This window comes from Tamandua tetradactyla, chromosome 3 (genome assembly GCF_023851605.1).
Source record: "Tamandua tetradactyla isolate mTamTet1 chromosome 3, mTamTet1.pri, whole genome shotgun sequence".
In the NCBI taxonomy this organism is placed as follows: domain Eukaryota; kingdom Metazoa; phylum Chordata; class Mammalia; order Pilosa; family Myrmecophagidae; genus Tamandua; species Tamandua tetradactyla.
In genome coordinates this window covers 160,855,342-160,876,551 of record NC_135329.1, presented here as the reverse complement: position 1 = coordinate 160,876,551, position 21,210 = coordinate 160,855,342, and the positions used below count along the sequence as shown (strand labels likewise).

Sequence of the window (21,210 nt, the reverse complement as noted above, 5' to 3'; positions counted from 1 at the left end):
GGGAAAGACTTAACAATTTTTACTCTGATATTACCCCTATCAAAAAATAATGACAGATTTCTAAACATAATTAACTCTAAGTTCACAGTTCAAAGACAACTATCAATTTTTGGAATTTTTTTTTGTCTCCTTTGAGACAGGCAGTTAAATGAATAATATATTTTATGACTATTCCATGAAAATTCATATCTCATACAAAATACTATGTTAGAGTAATTTGTTCATGGACCTTATAAGAAGTAAGCATTAGAAACTATACCCAAGCATTGTTTGTTTCTTAGAATTAAGAGACTAGCAGGCATCATCAGGTAGAGGCCATTACTTCATTAGCTCAGTATTGTACATACCATTAGAAATATTTACCTGAAATACTTTTATTTGATATTATCCATCTCTTATAACATTATTTCAGTAATGCAGGTGACTTATGAAATCTTTCATTTCCTGATTTAAGAAAAGAATTGGTTTCCTGTAATGAAGGACAATTTCTGTTAATTATAAGGCCATTTTTTTATGATGCAGGGATGTTGATTGAAAAAAATTTGCCTGAGAACAATTTCCCCCATTTAAGTACCAAAGATCGAGTTAAAAACCATATTAATATTTACAGATAATAAAGATAATCTTTATAATAAAATACACTACCAAGATTTGTTTTATTGTCATATAAAAATCTTAATTTTGGTATTTTAATCATTTCATTCCAATAAAGGCAAAGAAAGAAAGATGCTTTCTAATTACTTAAAATTTATATGTAAAAAAGTTCTTGTTTGCAAAATTAATTAGAACTAAATTAAAATGTATTAAGCTCTTTCATACCTTAAACCATGATGCTGTCGTTTTTATCATCGACTGTGATGATAAATGCACAACTATATGATGATATTGTGAACCTCTGATTGTACACTGTGGATGATTACATGGTATGTGAATATATAGAATATATCAATGACAAATTAAAAAAATCTAAAGAAAACCTACTAATCATCTACTTAAAGTAAAATTATTGCATTGTTTTAAAAGAAATTTTCTGTTGAGAACCACATATATTTCATTAATATTGAATTATATTTCTTTCATTTTCTGTTGCAGTTTCATTTATATTATATAACATATTTCATTTTGGCTTTAATGATGGAGAAAAAGCATATCCTGTATTTTCTGTTTCTCTTGCCTTTTTTTATGGTAAGCATACATTTCTCTAATGTATCTATCTGTGCTTTTCTATTTTTAACTTTCAATAAAACTACTTTAGATAAAGATTAATAACAATAAAATCAATGCACTTATTTGATATATAAGTTAATTAAAATTTTTAATTCAATTGATACAGCAATCATTTATTTTTTTCAGTGCATAATTTAAGGTACTATAAGGATAGGCCAGGAGAGGGTGAGAGTGAGGAAGATTAGTGGATACAAATGTGCAACAGTGGATTGCTTTTATCCAGAGAAAAGTGATTACTGGAGTTTGAACATTAAGTGATGGCCCTAAACAAAAGTACATAATAGATAAAATATCATCAGTCAGATCCCTTGATTTTAATTTAGGTCTGTTAAAACAGCAGATTCTATCCTACTGATTTTCCTCCTGTTTGGCCACTGATTTACTTATATTGCTTGAAAGGCAGTTCAAAATACGCACTGTACTTTAAACTAATTTATTTATCTATTCACTCAAATATGTATTTTGTGTCCATTTTATGGCAGAGATTGATGTTAAGTTTGGGGCAGGTGTGCATGTGAGTGTATATCTCTTGCATGTATGTACTGGAGTATAAGGCCAGCAGTTGAGCATAGACAAAAGATGACTAAAAAGCAATCACTTTACTGGAGGGGCCATATGCCTATAAATGTTATCTTATTTTTATTTACTGAAAGTTCCTATCTTACTCCCATTTTTATCATCCTTAAATTAAAATAGTTACTGCGCTCTTCTCCTACTATATGTATGAGAAACTGAGAGACATAATCTCATTTAATACCATGCCAGAATATAATTTTCCTATGGTGTTTCCAAGCAAACCTTGCAATGCTTCAAGCAAAGAATGCAAGACAAATACAGAAAACCTAAGTGAGCATAAACAGCTAGACTTCATTCCTGTCAGCATTTGTATTTGAAAACATTCTCAAGTCTAAGAGCAGTTCAATTTCTTTACTTCTTAGATGTTATCCTGTGTAAATAGATTAGAATTCAAGGAGCAGGACTCCTGTTTCTTCAGGTCACACCCTTTATTAAGCATGCCAAAGGACTGTGCATGCCAAAATTGGTTTCCTGCAGGTAATTCTGTAACAGATTCTGACTATTTAAGGAATTGTGATCATTGCTCTAGTTTGATTCACACAGTGTATAAATCTGAGTTTTTATTTCAAATGAGAATGAAAATGGTATTAAATTTATGCAATTCTATAAACTTCCTGCAAAGAACAGGAGCTATGTCATTTTAAATATTAATATTCCTGATGTTACAAAAATCCATTAATTACTTGATTGTGTGCAGCACAACCACCACATAAATCTTTTCTTAGGATATTAAAACCAATCGAAGAGTAAATGAGTGAAGGTTAAATGAAGGTGAGATGATGGTGAAAATTGAATTTCACACATTTAGCTTCAATTTCCTAATAGAGAAAAGAAAATTAAGAATTAAGGGAAAAATCATAGTAGAGAGAAAACTGCTTATGGAAGATCGTTGAAAGAAATAAGCAAAAGTGATGGAGAAATGTTCTTGAAGACAGATTTGTACAGCACTTGTATTATAAAATGGGGAAAAAATCTTATAGAAATTAAAGCAGAAGTGAAGCTTAAAATAGTAGTGCTATAAAATTGGAAGAATATAAATATATAACTTGTCTAAAACCCTTACCAATAAGCATGCAATAAAAATTCTTTTCAACAGCAACATAAATAAATTGACATTATTTTGATTATCAAAACATAATGATTAAAAATAGCAAAACTTCTTTCAAGCATTTTCAATGTGTTATATATATATATCCTTTGTAATCTTGATATTTTTTCCTGCATTCTAATAAGAAAGCAGAGGCTTAAGGAGAGTGAATACCTTGCCTTCATTCACAGAGCAAGGAGAAACAGAGGAGGGTTCTGAATATAGCTCTGTTGGCAACCTAGAACACTTGCTTAGGAGTTGGGCTGGTGCTGGTTCCAACAGGCTTTCAAGACCCAATTGTCCTTCCCAACTCTGCCACTGGTGATGTCTTGTTGGTAGCTTGAAATGGGACATGGTGGGAATATTTATACTATTGAAATAGACAAATGCTACATATCAGGGACACCTTCCCCCAGTCCTTTTACCACTCCAGCAAACCACAGCACTTGTTGTTTTCTGCTGTCTCTGACAAAAATATTTTCATAATTCTAAAATGTTTTTGCTTACTTTTCAAAATAATCTTTTAGATTCTTGTCATAGCAGAATCAGAAGAAGAAAGCCATGAGGATTTAATTCAGTTGAGTGTTACTAGAAATAAAATAATGACTGCTCAATATGAATGTTATCAAAAAATTATGCAAGACCCCATTCAACAAACAGAAGGTAAAAGTACCTACTCAATTGTTAAAATGATATATTTTTAAAGGAAAACTATCCCATTGCATCATTATGTGTTCCTAAGGTCCATGATTAAATATGGACTAGTTGATAGATTTTTGGTATGTGCAGTGTTAATAATTATAAAGAACATTTTATGACACATAATTTATTTTGCACTTAAAATCTGACAAAACACCAAATATGTGCAAAGCAATCCTTTTATTATCTGAAGATTTCTCAAGTAGTAGTCATATAGTCATGAATTCAATATGCGATATATTCCTGGAGGCAGGAAGCTTAGTCAAGTGCCCATTGAACTGTACTGACTTACTCAGTGCATGGAAATTCTCATTTGGGTGTTATAATCTATTCCATTTTTGTAAGAATAATGACATAAGGTCTATAACTTGAGAGAAAATATTTGCACATTTCTATAAATGTCTCTTCATAATAAAGCTTTTCTTGGTTGGCATATTATAAGCTTAATTTTTAGGTAGATTTCATATATTAAGAAGTATGTTTTTAAGTTTGCAAAATCAATTTAGCAAAATGTGTGTCAAGTATTGTTACCATCAAACACTTCTGATCAACAATCAATACATACTTTCTATTTTCTGAATATTTTGACTATAGTTTGTATAAATCATTCTCTTAATACTGCCATGTGTATTTCCTGAGAACAAGGACATTCATTTATGTAACTACCTTAAGTGCTATGATCAAGTTAAAAGACAATTAACATTGAAAGCTTATGTCCTTTTGAGTCTTTTCTCCTCCCTTATTAGATCCCATCCAGGATTATGTATTGCCCTTAACTGTCATTATATGTTTAGTCATTCTTTTTTTTTCAGTTGTAGGAATAGCAACATATAGTCTCCCATCCAAACCACTTTCTAGCATACTATTCAGTGGGATTAATCACATTCACTATCCCACAGGTCCTTCATCACCTTCCATTACTAAAACTTCCCTAACTCCCCAAACAGAAAGTCTACTCCCATTATGCAAGTAGTCTCCATTCTCTCCCCTGCTCCTAACTTTCTGTCTCTATGAACTCACATGTTTTCAGATTTTTTTTTGTAGTTACCATGAAGTTTAAATTTAACATCCTAAACCTATAACCATCTCGTTTGCTTTAACTTCAATAGTACACATAAATTATTTTCTTATATTCCTCCAATACTCCACCTTCATGTAATTATTGTCACAAAATAAATGCTTATACAAGTCCAAAACCATTGATTTATTATTACATTTTATGCATTTGCCCGTTCTATTTTTTAACAAATAAAAAAGTGGAATTACAAACAAAAAATACAATGGTACTAGCATTTATATTTACCAGAGATTTTCCATTCTGCATGCAGCTTTGATCTATTGTCTATTGTCCTTTTCTCTCAATCTGTACATCTCTCTTTAGCATAACTTTTAGGGCCAGTCTAGTGGTGAAAAACTCCTTCAACTTTTGTTTATCTGGGAATGTCTTAATCTCTCCCTCATTTTTAATATATCACTCTCCCTCATTTTTGAACATGTTTTACTGGATATAATTCTTGGTTGGCAATTTTTGCTTTTAACAAAAAATACCACTGTCTTCTTGCCTCCATGGTTTCTTATGAGAAATCGGCAATTCTTATTGAGAATCCTTGTACATGACACATTGCTTCCCTCCTTTGGCTTTCCAACTTCTCTCTTTATCTTTGGCATTCAGTGGTTTGATTATAATATGTTGTGGTGTGAGTCTATTTGGGATTACCTGTTTGGAGTTCACTGAGCATCTTAGATGTGTACATTCATGTCTTTTGTTAAACTTGAGAAGTTTTCAGCTATTATTTCTTTGAATATATTTTCAGTATTCTCTTTTACTTCTCCTTGTGTAACTTGCCCAGTGCATATATTGGTATGCTTGATGGTGTCCCATAGGTTCCCTCTGCAGATTGACCTGTACAAGTGCTCTCCTTCAGAATTATCTATACAGTGCATTTAGAAAATAGCTCAAAACACAGGCATTGGGGTCTCCCTGACCCTGGCTATGCATGTGTCTAGTCTTGGGCATGCATGTGTGTTTCTAGGAGTTCCCCCTTTTACACAGAAAGGAATGATTTGTCTTCCCTAGGAAACAGTTTTTTCAAAGTTTAGGGCAATGCATTATACGTCCTATAGTAAGCAATCCCTTACCCAGGCAGCCACAACCTGACTTCTCTTCTACAGCATTCTGTGAGTTGCCTTCTACACACAGCACAAATTCTGGGATGAAAAGCCTATGATGAGTATCCTGGTTCAGTTCCTCAGTCTGCCACCACAGATTGGGCCAAATGTACCTAGTCCTAGTATATGCATGAGTGTTACTCATCTCCCCCTGAAAACAAGAACCAGGGACCCACACCAGGAATATGGGCCAGATTCACACTGAGTCAGTGAAGGGGTAGGGGTGGGGCCAACTGGGGTGCCATGAAATCCTACAGCTTTAAGTTGTCTTTTTCTTGATTCAACACACACTCTATAAGTGCACCTTTAACTGTTTCCTGGAGCTCCAGAAAAAAGATAGTTCTGTCATTTTTTGCCAACTGTTTAAAACATCTGTGGGGGGAGAGAATCTGAATTTCCTCAATTGCCATCTTGATTGGGGTGGGAGCTCATCTCCTCATAAAATACATATTTAATGGGTAATATAACATTAAATACTTGAATTGTGAATGAGAAAATCCAGTGCAATTTATTGCATTAAATTCTTTGATGTGTTTTGAATCAACTGAGGGTTACAATTTAATTATAACATCTCAAATACTTATGTTTACCCACAATATATTTGTGTTATTAAAAGCTGCAATATTTGTGTGTAGTTCTTTTTTAGTTTTGGTATTATATTTTCAGTTATTTCTCAATTTATTTTAGAAATTTAACTATTTTAATAATTCCTTGGTGAAAAATCCATGATTGTTATAGATTCTATATGATGTCTTCATGTTCAGAAGGCACTTACTATATGTGAGTAAGAATCACCATTGAGACTTTGATGTCTTTGTGCATAACTAGAGGGAATTGTTTAAAGACTCATGCTTTTTCATTTCTCCTTCAGGTATTTACTGCAACAGAACCTGGGATGGATGGCTGTGCTGGAATGATGTTCTGGCAGGAACTGAATCAATGCAGCTCTGCCCTGATTACTTTCAGGACTTTGATCCTTCAGGTATAAGCAGAAATCCACATACAAATCTCCTTGACATCAATTGAATAAAACCTAGGCTGATTAAATTAATGCTTTCCTCTTTAATTTTTCAATAAAGAAAAAGTTACAAAGATCTGTGACCAAGATGGACACTGGTTTAGACATCCAGCAAGCAACAGAACATGGACAAATTATACTCAGTGTAACGTCAACACACATCAGAAAGTGAAGGTAAGGAAAAATTATTAACTCAAGTTTAATTTGCAGTATCCATTGAAAAGTTATTTGCCCAATACACTATTGGAGAAAATTTAGCCAGTTTTCCATTCTACTGTAGTCATTTCATAATATAATTTGAGAGGAATAATGAAGAAATCTTCATGGAAAGAATTATTATTGATTCTATCATTACACTGAGAAAACAATCCTGTTAAACGATAGTAAATCCACAAGTCTATGTCTCAGTATTGGGGTATCAAATTTTACAAAGAAAACATACTCTAAAAGTGTAAGGAAGTGGAAACTTTCATTTGTGGCTAAATTTCTAAAATTACCTTCAGGAATTGTGCTCAAGTAAACATGTTAAGCCCAGCAGGGGGTTAACACAGCAAAAGGATCCATTTCTGACTGGCAGTTAGAAGGTAACTCTCGAACACATTCCTACTTTTAACACCATATATTAAGGTCAAAGTTAAGCAGACTTTGAAATGACAATCAAGGTTTGATAGAATATGCCTTTATAGATTTGTATGTGTGTATATAGAGGCGGTTTGTCACAGTGATGAAAACTGACAATCCTGATATCCTACTTCCTCTTGATACTGCTTTTTCAGCTTGTGACTTTGAGCAAGTTATTTAACCTCTCTCTGTCTCAGTCCCCTCCTGTATAAAATGGAGGATAACAATAGTTCCACTCTCACTGCTCTCATTAGTGACTTAATACAAGTCAAAGACTACCTGGTATATAGTAATCAATTGATAAAAGGCAGCTGTCATTATAAATACTGTTAATATATCCTTTGCTTCCTTCAGGAAAGGGTTTGAAGAGAATTATGATAATATACAATAAAATGGTAAGCTACAAATAAATAAATAGAACACAGATAAATAAAAATGAAACATAAAAAGTCAAAACAAGGGGGAAGTTAGATAAAACACAAATACACAGATCATAGGATCCTTTAAGTAACCATATTGAGATTTGTCCCTGAGTCTCAAATTTGTCAAAGAAAAAAAAGAAACACAAGCCTTATCTGGATTTAGATCTGAATTAAAACAGTCATCAAATTAGCATGTGATTTCAGGTACACAAAATAATGAGTTAAAAATGCCAGTGTCTTCCTAAATATAAAATGCTACTTACATATATTATACAGCATAGATTAATAAAATGACTACTTTGTATATTAAAATGTGATTCATAAGTTCTTAAATGTAAAGGGCATTAAATTTTATAAATTTTGATAATCCAGATGATAAATCTGTATACATACAAATTCCAAATTATATAAATTATGCATTATATAAATATTATATAATATCATATTCATTCCATGTTATTCAAGTTATTATTGGTTTACAGGCAAATGACTGTAAGCTGATCAGATCATTTTTCAAGCTTTAAAAAATCTAATATTGTCAATGGAATTTGAGCTTCTACAAATGTAGAATTATAGATACTTATGGTAATAATATGCACCTTAATTTTGTTTTTTATTCATACAAATCACAGACTGCACTGAATTTGTTTTACCTGACTATAATTGGGCATGGATTATCTATTGCATCACTGCTTATTTCGCTTGGCATATTCTTTTATTTCAAGTAAGTACATTTAAAATATTTTAAAATTTTGCCAAGAGCCTTTGGTGAATACACTGTCATGTACTAATAAAATACACAAAGTATAGATGGTTTTAAGTGTTTAAAATAAAATGAATGTTTAAAATTAATTGACCATATCTTGGCTTTGTAAAGAGTATATAGAGAGGAGGTTGAGGAAATATCTTAAGCTTAGTATTACAAGATTAGTAGATGTGTAAGAATGAAGTCATGTAATCAGAGGGGTGGCAACACTAATATTTAATTTTCTTTGGGAACTGTCAGCTATTATAGATCTTCTTAATTGAAGTTTCAATTTTTGGTCAACTTTACTCTCAGTGTACATGGTACATTATTGGAACCAGAATTGTTTGTGAATGATCACAATGGCATACAAAATGTAATACTGAAAATATAATCTGGTAAGCTTTTTTCTGATTTGAGCAGCTTTCTTAAGGTTAAATTATATTTTCTAATTTTGAAATTTACTCCTTTCATTTTTCTCCTTGGGAGCCAACTCTATTTCTTGATTCTACCAATTGACAAATAATTCTTTTGTCATTTATAGGAAAATAAATTTCAAAATATGCATTATTTTCCCTACTGTTGTAACATGGTTTTCATCATTTTGATCACTACCGGAAGTTATAGAATGCAGTGTACAACATTTAATAGCTACATTTCATTGTATTATCATCATCATCACCAGCAGTAGCAACAGCATCACTATCATCTTCATCAATATCCTCGAGCATTAGCAGCTACAGAACCATGTACAGTAGTAACCATCAAAATAATCCAAATCCAGAAATTATCAGACAGTTGAATTTTAGGCGCATATGTTTCTAAAGCATCAGCTTATATCTCAGAGTCCATCAAATATCCAGAGTCCATCAAATAACAAAATAAACACGAACTGGTTGGGTTTAAAATCATTGGATCTGGAGAATACATTAGAATGCCATTTTTGGCAAACTTGCGATTTAAGAATCCTCAACATTAGTTATTTTGGGGAATCTTCATGGACACTTTATAACGGAATTTTGGGTTTATGATATTATCTAGGGACCTTTAGAAACTCACTTTTAAAATCCTGCTCTATAATCTAAATATCTGAATAAATTTTTAAATGGGACATATTTTTGAATAAAGTGTGCCAAAATTAATCAAAATAAGTTGAAATTAATTTTTAACCTGAAATACAGAAGACATTTCTTAATGACTGAAATTTGCTACACTTTATAAGTTACCAAAAAGTACTTGCTCAAAACAAACAAACTGCCAGGTCTTAGTCACTGGTTTTAAAGTTAGTTAGGCCATATCAATTGCCTCTACATTCTCTTGACTACTCTTAATTCATACAAAATTTTAAAAATGAATAGTAGTCTTAAAATAGGAAAAACTTCATTATGTTTAACTAATAGATTAAAAGTACTTGATCTAAAGAATGGAAAATAAACCATTTTTCAAAGTGAAAAGTTTCAAATAATACCTCGAGCCCACAGTGATATATTCTTTAAGATAACTGACAAAGTGAAAAACAGTATTGCTAATACCAATAAACCTAATAGGTAAGACAGGATTAAAATTTAAATTAGTGGATTTAAAGGCAGAAAGTGAAGTTGAAATTTTAAATTCCCATGTAGTATAATAAAATGACCAATCAGTTTAAGAAAGATTCAGTCGATGTTGTCTTTATTCCTGAAAACAAAATCTTTACAGTTTAAAAATTTAAGGTGTCCGGGGCAGGCCATGGTGGCTCAGCAGGCGAGAATGCTTGCCTGCCATGCCAGAGGACCCAGGTTTGATTCCCAGTGCCTGCCCATGTATAAAGAAAAAAAAAAATTTAAGGTGTCTGAATTTGAAAATATGACTCTTCTTAATGCAATTTTATTGAGATATATTCACATACCAAATAATCCATCCAAAGTATACAATCAAATGGCTCACAGTATCATCATATAGTTGTGCATTCATCACCACAACCAATTTTAGAACATTTTCATTACTCCAAGAAAAAAATAAAATAAAAATTAAAACATGAAACAACACCTAAAATATCCAATACCCCTTATTCCCCTTCATTATTTGTTTATTTTTTATTTATTTTATTACTCATCTGCCCATACACTGGATAAAGGGAGTGTCAGTCACAATCGCGCAGTCACATGATAAAAAGCTATACAATTATACAGTCACATCAAGAATCCAGTCTATGGGACTACAGTTCAACAGCTTTGTGTCTTTCCCTCTAGCTACTCCAATACACCAGAAACTTAAATGGTATGTCTATATAATGCATAAGAATAGCTTCCAGAATAACTTCTTGACTTTATTTGAAATCTCTTAGCCACTGAAACTTTATTTTGTTTCATTTCTTTTCCCCCTTTTGGTCAAGAAGTCATTCTCAACCGCATGATACCAGAGCCAGGCTCATCCCTGGGAGTCATGTCCCACATTGACAGGGAGATCTATAGCCCTGGGAGTCATGTTTCATGTAGGCAGGAGGATAGTGAGTCTCTCTGCAGAGTTGGCTGAGCAACAAAAGAGGTTCTCTGGGGGTGACTCTCAGGCACAATTATAAGCAGGCCTAACCTCTCCTTTGAAAGAATAATTCACTGGGCAGGCCCCAACATCAAGGGCTTGACTTATTAAACTGGAGTCTCTAATATTTGTGAGAATATCATGAATTCCTGAGGTGGGGAAGTTTAATATTTCCACATTCTTCCCTCAAGGGGCCTTTGCAAACACTTTTATTTTTTGCCCCAAATACTCTAGGATGGATTAGGGTATTACATCAACCTGCACAGAATAACAAGATCTCATTCCTTGTTCTAATCTCCATGTAATTATGTTGTTTAAATAAACTGGCCATATAGGTCAAACTAGATATTGTGCCACACAAAATACAAATTTTATACCAAATAAACATCTCTTCCTGTGGTCTCACACAGAAACTGAAGCCCTAAAGTACAGTCAATATCTCTATATGACTTTTTTTTACTCTGAACAGAGGAATAAATATGATGCAACTAACTTCAAATGTCTTCAAATTCTAAGAAGTATTCTAGAACTCAGATTTTTAGTTCATGAAATTTACATATCTACTATACAGAACATACATACACATACCACAAACACAGAGAAAGAATGAACTTAAATGCAACTAAATATAAGCTAAGAAAATTTTTTCAACTATTGCTGAATATAAAGTAATTTAGCCTCTACCATAAAGGCATAAAGAATAAATCACGGGGGGGGGGGGAGTTTGAAGACTATCTTAACAAATCTCAGAGAAAAATGTTGTAAGTTTTGAATGTATCTATTTTTAGTCACCCTTAATTAACAACAACAAAAAAAGATAAAAAATATAATCTTGGGAAATAAGAAATAAGAAATTATTTTTTAATATAAAAATTAAAAAATCTATAAGCATGTCACTTTTTTAAATAAATAAAAGAAATAAATATACATATAACTCAAATATCCTATCAAGCAGGTTCTTGTATTTTTCCAGTTTTATTTCCTATCCATTTGTTTTTATAAAGATTTAATTTTTGTTTGCCAATTATTTTACATGCTTTCATAATTATATACTTAATGTTAGCATTATATACTTAATGTTTTCTATGTCATTACAGAGTTCTTAAGACAACCATTTGAAATAGTAACTAACATTCCATTTAGGAGGTTTACTAAGCTTATTAAATCATTCTTCTATTTTTGAACATTAACATTGCTTCCAATTAATACTATTAATAAAAAAATGCCTCAGAGGGCATTTTTAGCCATGACTTTCCCCATATTTTATAGTATTTTTTAGGCTATATCACCTGAATTTGGGGATTACTTGGTCAAGGGTATAGACATTTTTACGGTTCTTGGAATACATTATCTCAAAAGTATCTAAAAATCAACGTGTACAAAATCAAATTCACATTATGTACCCTCTCCCAACTCAAAAAGTATCTAAAAATCAATATGCTTTTAGCCATATATTGGCTTTTAGACTATGTCCCCAGAATCTAGGAATTACTTGGTCAAAGGGTATAGCTATTTTTAGGGTTCTTGGAATACATTATCTCAAAAATATCTAAAAATCAACATGTGCAAAATCAGATTCACATTATGTACTCTCTCCCAGTTCAAAGTTGGTGTGCTTCCAGAATGACTAATGAAATGAATCCAGTTGCATTAGCCAGATATTGAGGAATAATCTGTGATGCTTTGCTCTCCTTTTTCCCTCCGTATCTTTCTATCAACATATTCTGTGGATTTTACCTCCTAAAATCCCTCTAATCTGTTCCGTTTTCTTGATCTCTACTACCACCGCCTTGTCTGATCTACTTTCACCCTCTCTTCATTCGGTGCTCCATTTAGCAGCCAGAATGATATTTTCAAAGATTTAGATCAAATAAAGATCTGGTTTTGTCATCCTCTGCTTTAAAAATTAGACTTCCCATTGTAATTCATGTAAAATCAAAATCATTAGCTTGCCCTATAACTGAATGCTCTTTCTTCCACTTCTCTTTCTTCCTGGCCTAGGTGAACTACTCATCTTTCAGAGTTAATCTTTAGCACCATTTCCTCAGTGAAATTTTTCAGAATTCATTACTTTAGTATCTCTGAAACTGCAGTGGAAACCCCATATTTATTACCATTTTGGGGACCACCATCTCTGCAAATTTAAAACAAATATAGCTGATACTCTTTAGATTAAAAGATCTATTTTTATTCCACACGTAATAAGCCAAAATAGCAAAATTTGAAGGACATGAAGTTAATAAATATAGCAATTATATTGTGTGCCAAAATCAGTAGTCAGAAAGACAAAAATGGTCTCCTAGAATTCCAAGTACTGTGGTCCCAAACAAGTTTGAATTAAGCAACTATGTAAGTAAAGTTCCACATCGATTCTATAAAGTCAAAGAGGAAATTAGTAAAGCTTCATGTTTAAGAGCCTAAGATTTAGTGGAACAAAAGCTCACTGTGAACTAATGAGGCAATAGTGTGGCTGCCAAAGGAGAACAATATTGCAGACCATGTAATGCCTATAAAGGCTCAATATCCAATTCCAAATCTCTAATCAGACCTCTCCCGCACTCCACCCACCATAGACTGACTTTGAAAGAGGAAAACAGCATGTTATAAGAATTGTCTTATCAGGATGGTAAAGAAATTGAAGAAAATAAAATCAAGGTACCAAGAATTTAGGTCAGAAAAAGAGAAAATTAGGGGGTAAAATAGATGACATTGCAAATCCAAATATAATTATAATTGGTAATAGAGTTTGTATGGCTTAGGGAGGAAAAATATTTGACTCAACTTTTTAAAACAAAGCTCTAAAAGCTAAATAAAAATGAAAGAACCAGCAATTGACCAATTGAACTTCCTGTCATTGAAGGTTTACAGGCAGAGCTTTGAAGTCATCCTGTCAGGAAGGCTGAAGAGTGGGATTCCTAGATTGAGTTTACAGCTGGACCTGATGGTCTCTAATGAGCCTTCCAGGCCCCAAATTATATGAATAAAGCAGTAATTTAGAAAATTGGGAAAAAAAGATCATAATGAAAGAGTTAATATTTTGTCAAAATACGTAATCTCAATAAATAAGTTAGTTATTTGTGCATTTTGTGAGCTAAAAATAATCTATACAGGTAACTATATTTATTATTAATTAGGAATGGAAAGAAAATCTGGTTCAATGGTTTTTATCTATAGTCACATGTTTAACGAAAAAACGAATACCATTCAACCAACATTCACAGGTAATTTTAGTTTTTAATTGAAGGCTTGAAATTTTAAAATTTCAGAATTAATTTATCTTCTCTATGGTAAAGCACTTATTTTAAATAAGATTTTGTACAATCACTCTCAGTACATTAGCTTGAGATACATTCTGTAGATACATTTCGCATTTCAAAAGAGAGGCCAGAAATTTAGTGTTTTTCCAAATATTGTCCTCATGTTTCATGTGTGAATGTGCTTGCTTGTCACAGAAAGAGAAAGAAATTTTATTATTGCAAGAGCACTGTATGCGTAAGCGTATCTGTTATTTGCTGAAGTTTTCATGCTTTTAAAAAGATGTGCAGCATGCATTATGAAAAACACACATTAGTCTAGCTCCATAGGCAAAACCTTGTTAAAATAGATGAAGGTCCTGTTAATATATAGAATTTGGTTCTTGACCTCTACATAAAAAGGAAAATTAAAGTTTTAAATTAATACATTGTCTATACTATAAGTAAAATTAATTGTTCATTTTCTATAGTGAACTAAAAAAAATAAGAATCTATCAATGATTACTTAGTGTGCACCCAATTTTGGACATAATTTTAATGGAAAGTACAATACACTGGTTAAAAACACTGGAAGCTTTCAGATCTCATGATTCTGCCTTTCAATAAGTCTCAGTTTCTTTAAAATGGGTCATAATGTTGTTTAAAGTACCTGGGTAAAGTATGCGAGCATGACATCTGGCATGTAGGAATCTCCTGGTACACAGAGTTACTTCTTTTATCATTAGACTTTATCAATCAGGTAAGCCCACAGACTACACGTATGTGGTCATCAACCATTAACCCCCTAGTAATACAAGTCAAATACAAGTGGCATTGCTGAGTTACAAGGAGCTGTAGGAACCCAGAAGAAGGAAAAACTTATTCTGACTCACAGAATCAGAAGATGATTCTTGGAAGTGATACTCTTATTGAATCAAGCACCTAAAAATAGGTAGAATTTCAAAAAGTAAAAATTGTAAGCAATAAGAAATGAAGACATTAACTTTCCTAGAATTTCTCTTGATTTGTAGTCTTTCTGTTAGGCTCAGCTATTTTATTTGACTTTGCCTCTAAAATTGAAGACTGAACAGAAAGAAGAAGATCTGCAAATGTTTCTTTCTTTTATACATTCTTAGGCTTTAAATTAAACACGAAACCCTCTTTAAGTAAGACGCAGATATAACATTCTAAATACTTTTTATGTTTGGACACATCATTAGAGGGGAATGATTAACAATGTGTGCTCTGAACAGGCAAGTCTGATCTCAGAATCCACCTTTGTCACTTACCACCTGTGTAACATGGAGCAAGTTCTTTCATTCCTCCAACTCTCAATTACACATTTTTACAATGCAGATAATATTAGTATCTGCAGCATAGCTTTGATGTTTGTAAGGGCTGAGGATATCCATTTACAGTGCTAAGCAGAGTGCCTGGTTCAGAAAATACTATTGTCCTTATGTGTTCCTTCGTATTAGTCCACTAAAAGCTTTTAATTTAAATATCCAGCCCAGGTAGGCATATTATGTAAAAACAAATTAAAGAACACAATTTCTAGTCCTAGATGCACCAAAATTATAAAGAAACTACTATGATGTTGATGCACCAAAATTATAAAGAAACTACTATGATGTTCCTGTAGAAAAATAAACATTGAATGAAAAATTTTACAAACAAAATTAGTAAAACAATTATATCAGGAAAACTTGTGGTTAAGTAAATCAATCAAAAATAATAAAACTTTTTATGCTTAACAAGATACCAAATAGTTTACTCAGTACTTGGATCCTTCGTAGTTTTTGACTTTAAGGCCCTTCTATATATCTACTTAAATAAGAACTCTACTACTATCTATTAAAACAGGACAAGTCACTAGGAGTAATGAAAGAATATCACAAAGGGAGCTCCATGAGAGTAGGAATTACATTTGCTTTGTTTCTTTACCTATCCTGGGGCTGGGAAGCTTGCACATACTAGGGACCTTGGTCCCTAGTTGAGCCTTGCACATACATGGCACCCAATAAATTTTTGAGGAATGATCACATGAACTGGTTTGGAAGCTTACTTCTAGGACTAACTTTCCCATACCTGTCTGTGTCCCTGGATAAATCCCTTGAGTTTTTAAGGGCCTCACTGACTCCATCAAAAAATAACAAAGGCATTAGGCTACTTCTCACTGACTCCTTACAATTCTAATCAGTAGTCTATGTAATATAAACTGCTGTTCTATCAAAGGATGACCACAGCCATATCAGAAACCACTACTGAATTGTTAATGAAGAATGTTTATATAATCAGAGCCAAACAAAATTATTAGCTTTCTTTCAATTAATCTGGAGACAATTCCTAGAGAAGCTTATGTTTCACATAAAATCATTGTGTATAAAAAAATCTATCAACATATTCTTTCTGCTTCTCATGTCAGTTCCTCTTATTACAGTCATTCTTGCTTAGTCTTTGCTAGAGGAAACTTTTTTGGTGGGTGGGAATTGAGGATCACTGACCCACCCTGATAAAAAACAAGAACCTTACAAAAAAATTGATTTAGGGGACTGTTTGTTATTCTCTCTCTAGAGAGAGAAAACTCTACTACTCATCTATGCTTTAAATTAGAAACAGAGAACATGTAACACTCTTCACCAGATATACTTCAGTTTTATATTAGAGCCAATTAAAGGAAAGAGTCAGAGCGGGAGATAAAAAGAAAGGGAACAGAAAGGGAGGGTGACAGATAGACACATAACTTTGGGGTTTGCCAAGCCTTGAGAGGCAATGACTCTTAGTCATAATGATCTTTGGAAAAACAAAGCAGAACTGTTTAGATAAAAAAAATAAATAAACTTTACTGGAATTAGTTATAAATTATATCTTAATTACTGTTAAAAATCTGAAAGCATAGCAAAACTCCGCTCTTATTTTCAACATAGACAAAAGGCCCCATCTTCTTGCACATAAATGAGAGCATATAACATCTGGCTTATATGGGAAAAAGAATGGTTCAGGCTTTTTTATAAAACATCTTCACTTTGCTGACAATTCAGACCCTGATCCTGACCAATTTTAAAGCTAACTTGAATTATTTTTAACTATATAGACAAACGATATTGTTTCTAGGTAGCTGCAATAAGGAGTAATAAAATTCAGCCACAAAAAAAAAAAAACTCTATCAAGTTTATAGACCAAAACTTTCTCAATCTAACTTCTTAAAATAACTCTTTAATGTTTTTTATTTCTGCTTTTCACGATACATGATCCAAATTCTAACCTTTTTTCTTAGATCATACCTAAATATATTTATTCACTATTGTGAATTTTTATCTCCTTTTCTGTTTCTTCTTATTTCTCTTGGATCAAAACATGTATGCTATTCTTTTGTAAGTGATCATTTTTCTCCTGAAAATTATGCATGATTCAACCTTTAAATCAATTATAAGCACAGTCAGGGTTGCTAACAAGTTAAAGAAACCTTAGAATGAAACATGTAGAATGGAGAATATTGTTCTACAAATTACTTCCTGATGTATCTGACTGGAAATCAGAAATTTCCCTTAAGGAGTTTGCTTAAAACCTGGCAAATATGTACTGTAACTGGTTTAACAAGGGCTGAGTTCAGATATAGTCAATGAATGGCTCCTAAACCCCACAACTCTCAGTCTCCCTATCCAGGATCATCTTTGCTTTCTTAACTCATGTATATTTCATTCATTGTAAGCTTGTTATGTACTATGATCAGGAGATATATCCTAGTTTATTGCATGCATCCAAGGTTCTTCATCTTAAAATTAAATACTGTTTCTTTAACTGTTTTTTTTTTCTTATAATGTTTTGTTAGATCATGCTCACTCAGTCTTTTTCCAAATTAATGAATTTTAATCAAGGTCTTGAAAAATCCACCCCTCACACTGAACTTGGTAAGAGCTGAAAACTTTCCTATTTAATCATGTGTGCCTTAGTTGGAAAATTTAAAATATGTCCAATTGTAGTTTTATAACAAAAGCATTGAATTTCCATATGAGAGTATCAAATATGAATAAAGACAGATGAGTACAAGAAGTAATACATTTCCTCTAATAAAAAATCAGTTTCTCTATAATATAAATCTGTTACTAGTTTACAAAGGAAGAGAGTCCCGGGTATGGAAATAAAAAGTAAATAACTGAATTAGAGAATGTAAACAACAGATACGCTATTTAAAGCCATAACAGTATCTCAAAGATCACATCGTTCCATTTATACTGCTATTTTTTGATAATTATCCTTCAGCAAATTGATATTATCCTTGAGCAAACTGAAATATAAATGCAATTTAAGCATACCTAAATTTTCTTGGGAACAGAATGACAAGAAATATTTTCAACAAAGCCAATGATTCATTTCTTGGTGCAAAATCTATACAGTTATTTGAATGGATTAAAATTTTGCAATTTAAAATAGAGAATAGAACTAATATAACTTTTTCTCTTCCGAGACACAATATATTTTACAATCCAGTTTTCCACTCTAGTAAACATAGTTTTTGTCCCCATAGATATGCCTATATTTTTTTTTTTTTTTTTTTTTTTTTTTTTTTTTAAAAGGAAAGACAGAGAGAAGGAAGGAAGGATAGAAGGAAGGAAGGAAGGAAGAAAGGGAAACATTTTTTTTTAAACATTTTCTTGTTTTATTGTATTCTGTTTCTCCGCTTTTTGTTACATGGGCTGGGGCCGGGAATCGAACCGAGGTCCTCCGGCATAGCAGGCAAGCACTTTGCCCGCTGAGCCACCGCGGCCCACCCGATATGCCTATATTTGAAGAGAAAATCAAAGTAAACCTTCCAACTGTAGCTTATAGTTTTTAGTATTTAAAGAAAGGAAACTAGGAATAACTGAGTAATATGCTGAAAGTATTTGCTGATAGAACATTAAGATACAATACAAAATAAGGTGACTTCAGAATCAAGAATCATTCACCAAATTATGCCCATTGATTATAATTTTCTTAATAGCATGAGGGGAAAAAAAAACATGGACTTCTGCCTTATCCTCTATTCATATTGCCTGTCCTTCCTGCTTCTCAAAAACTTCAAGTTCAGAGCTTTCATTTTTCTGCTAGGAATACTTTTATCCCATATCTTCTCTTGATTCATCTCTGTCTTGGGTCTTCACCTCACCCAAGCCACAGTCTTCTTCTTCCTCCTAATCTTTCTTTAGTTTCTGGAAATATATAACACTATCTGAAGTCACACTGTTTATTTAATATGCCTATTTGTCCTCCACTGTGACACGACTAATATGAGATCAAGGTATTGCTTGTCTTATTCACAGCTGCTTCCTCAATACATAGAAAACTGTACCCAATGCATTATTGTGCATCAATAAATAGATACAAATGATTAAATGGATAGTAAAATACACAGAAGCCTTAAAGTTTTTGCTTTCCTAAGAATGTCAACATTCAAATTCAATAGAACAGTTACTAAGATTTTGACCTTGAGCAACTTAACTCAGTTTCTTAAAGTAAGATGATACTCACAGGAGTGGTTGAATGAGAAAATGAATGTAAGATGTTTATCTTTGTGCTGGTATATTCAAAGTACTCAATAAATAGTAGCTGCTATTACTACGAATTTTACCTTTAAAAGGTTTATGTGTTTTTGATTGTTTGTTTGTTTTTTGAGTGTAAGAATTGCAGACATTCAGTAAACCTTTCTTCTCTTCATTTCCTGTCCATTCAGAAACCAGGACAGTTCACAAATGAGAGGAAATGAGTTAGCCAAACAAAATGAGCATAGCTGTTTCTTATGAACTACTGTACTCATATGTTACATTAAATAGGCAGGCTTATAAGTTGAGAGTAGGGAAGGATGGGGCGTGACAGTGAAAGAGCAAGCATTTCTCCTCCACAAGGACTTTCATTGAGCAACTTTGCTGACAACTTTCTTGAGGTCTTTCTGATGTGGCCATATGGATCACCAGCATCTCCAAAAGAGGGCTCCTGATAGGTGTTATATCCATTCACATATACAGCCAGGTGTTACCATCAACTCAAAGTTACATTTAGTGGAAAAAGTTAGTCACACTGCTATTTCATTTAATATATTTGTTTTCAACTGCCTGCTGTTTTGGGCAGTGTTGAGATATGATATGTGCTTTCCCTCTGGATACATGGCTAATGTTTTCTTGGGAAAAGGTCTAAGCATTTGGGAATTTTATTAGTTAAGCTAAAGTAAGAAAGCAATAATTGGTAGACTGAGCTCTTCTTAAATTGCTTGTATTTCCTCCTTCCATGAGTGGTATTGCTTATGATTAGTACTGAAGAAAGTAGTTTAGAAATTTCTAGCGCACATAAAACTAAATGGAAAAACAAAGGCAAGTTTTTTGTTCATGCTTTGAAAGAACTTTGAAGGTAGAGCAACATCATGCTCTGGGTCAGCATAATAGTGAAAGCGGTAATTTGGAAACAATTATGGCAAGGATGAAATTCTCTGGGAACAGAATTTAGATTGCATAACCTACTGCCCTTCATCTTCAGGAATTCTCTTTATGTAATGCTAAATCCTTGTGTTTTGTAATCAAAGGATTATAGTTTCTTTACTATTTCCATAAGTTATTTAGAACATTATACTTTTTCTTTTGATATAGAGGCAGTTTTATATAGTAGTGAGGTGAACCTTCATGCTATATTATTTATGGCAGAAAATCATTAAAGAACTTGATTAAAATCAGCAATGTAACTATGTTAAAAAATAACAGCATAGCTCACTGGCAGAATTTACGCCTGCCAAGCAGGAGACCTGGGTACGATGCCCGGACCATGCACCTTCCCCCGCCCCTCCACCCCTCAAAATAGCTAGCTAATATTAAATACTCACCTTGGGTTAGGTATTATGCTAAGCACTTTACATGATTTATCTC

The 21,210-nt window shown here is 32.6% G+C and overlaps 1 protein-coding gene across 2 annotated transcripts in view; it reads left to right on the top strand.

Annotated features, from left to right (window-relative positions):
* CALCRL (calcitonin receptor like receptor) overlaps positions 1–21,210 on the top strand; it is a 103,858-nt gene that overhangs the window by 57,294 nt on the left and 25,354 nt on the right. For both annotated transcript variants that reach the window (XM_077154389.1, XM_077154388.1), the window contains 5 exons: positions 1,093–1,185; positions 3,418–3,553; positions 6,630–6,740; positions 6,838–6,950; positions 8,452–8,543. In XM_077154389.1, the coding sequence (XP_077010504.1) occupies positions 1,132–1,185; positions 3,418–3,553; positions 6,630–6,740; positions 6,838–6,950; positions 8,452–8,543 (506 nt within the window). In that variant the 5' untranslated portion in view covers positions 1,093–1,131. The remainder of the gene's footprint in view (positions 1–1,092; positions 1,186–3,417; positions 3,554–6,629; positions 6,741–6,837; positions 6,951–8,451; positions 8,544–21,210) is intronic.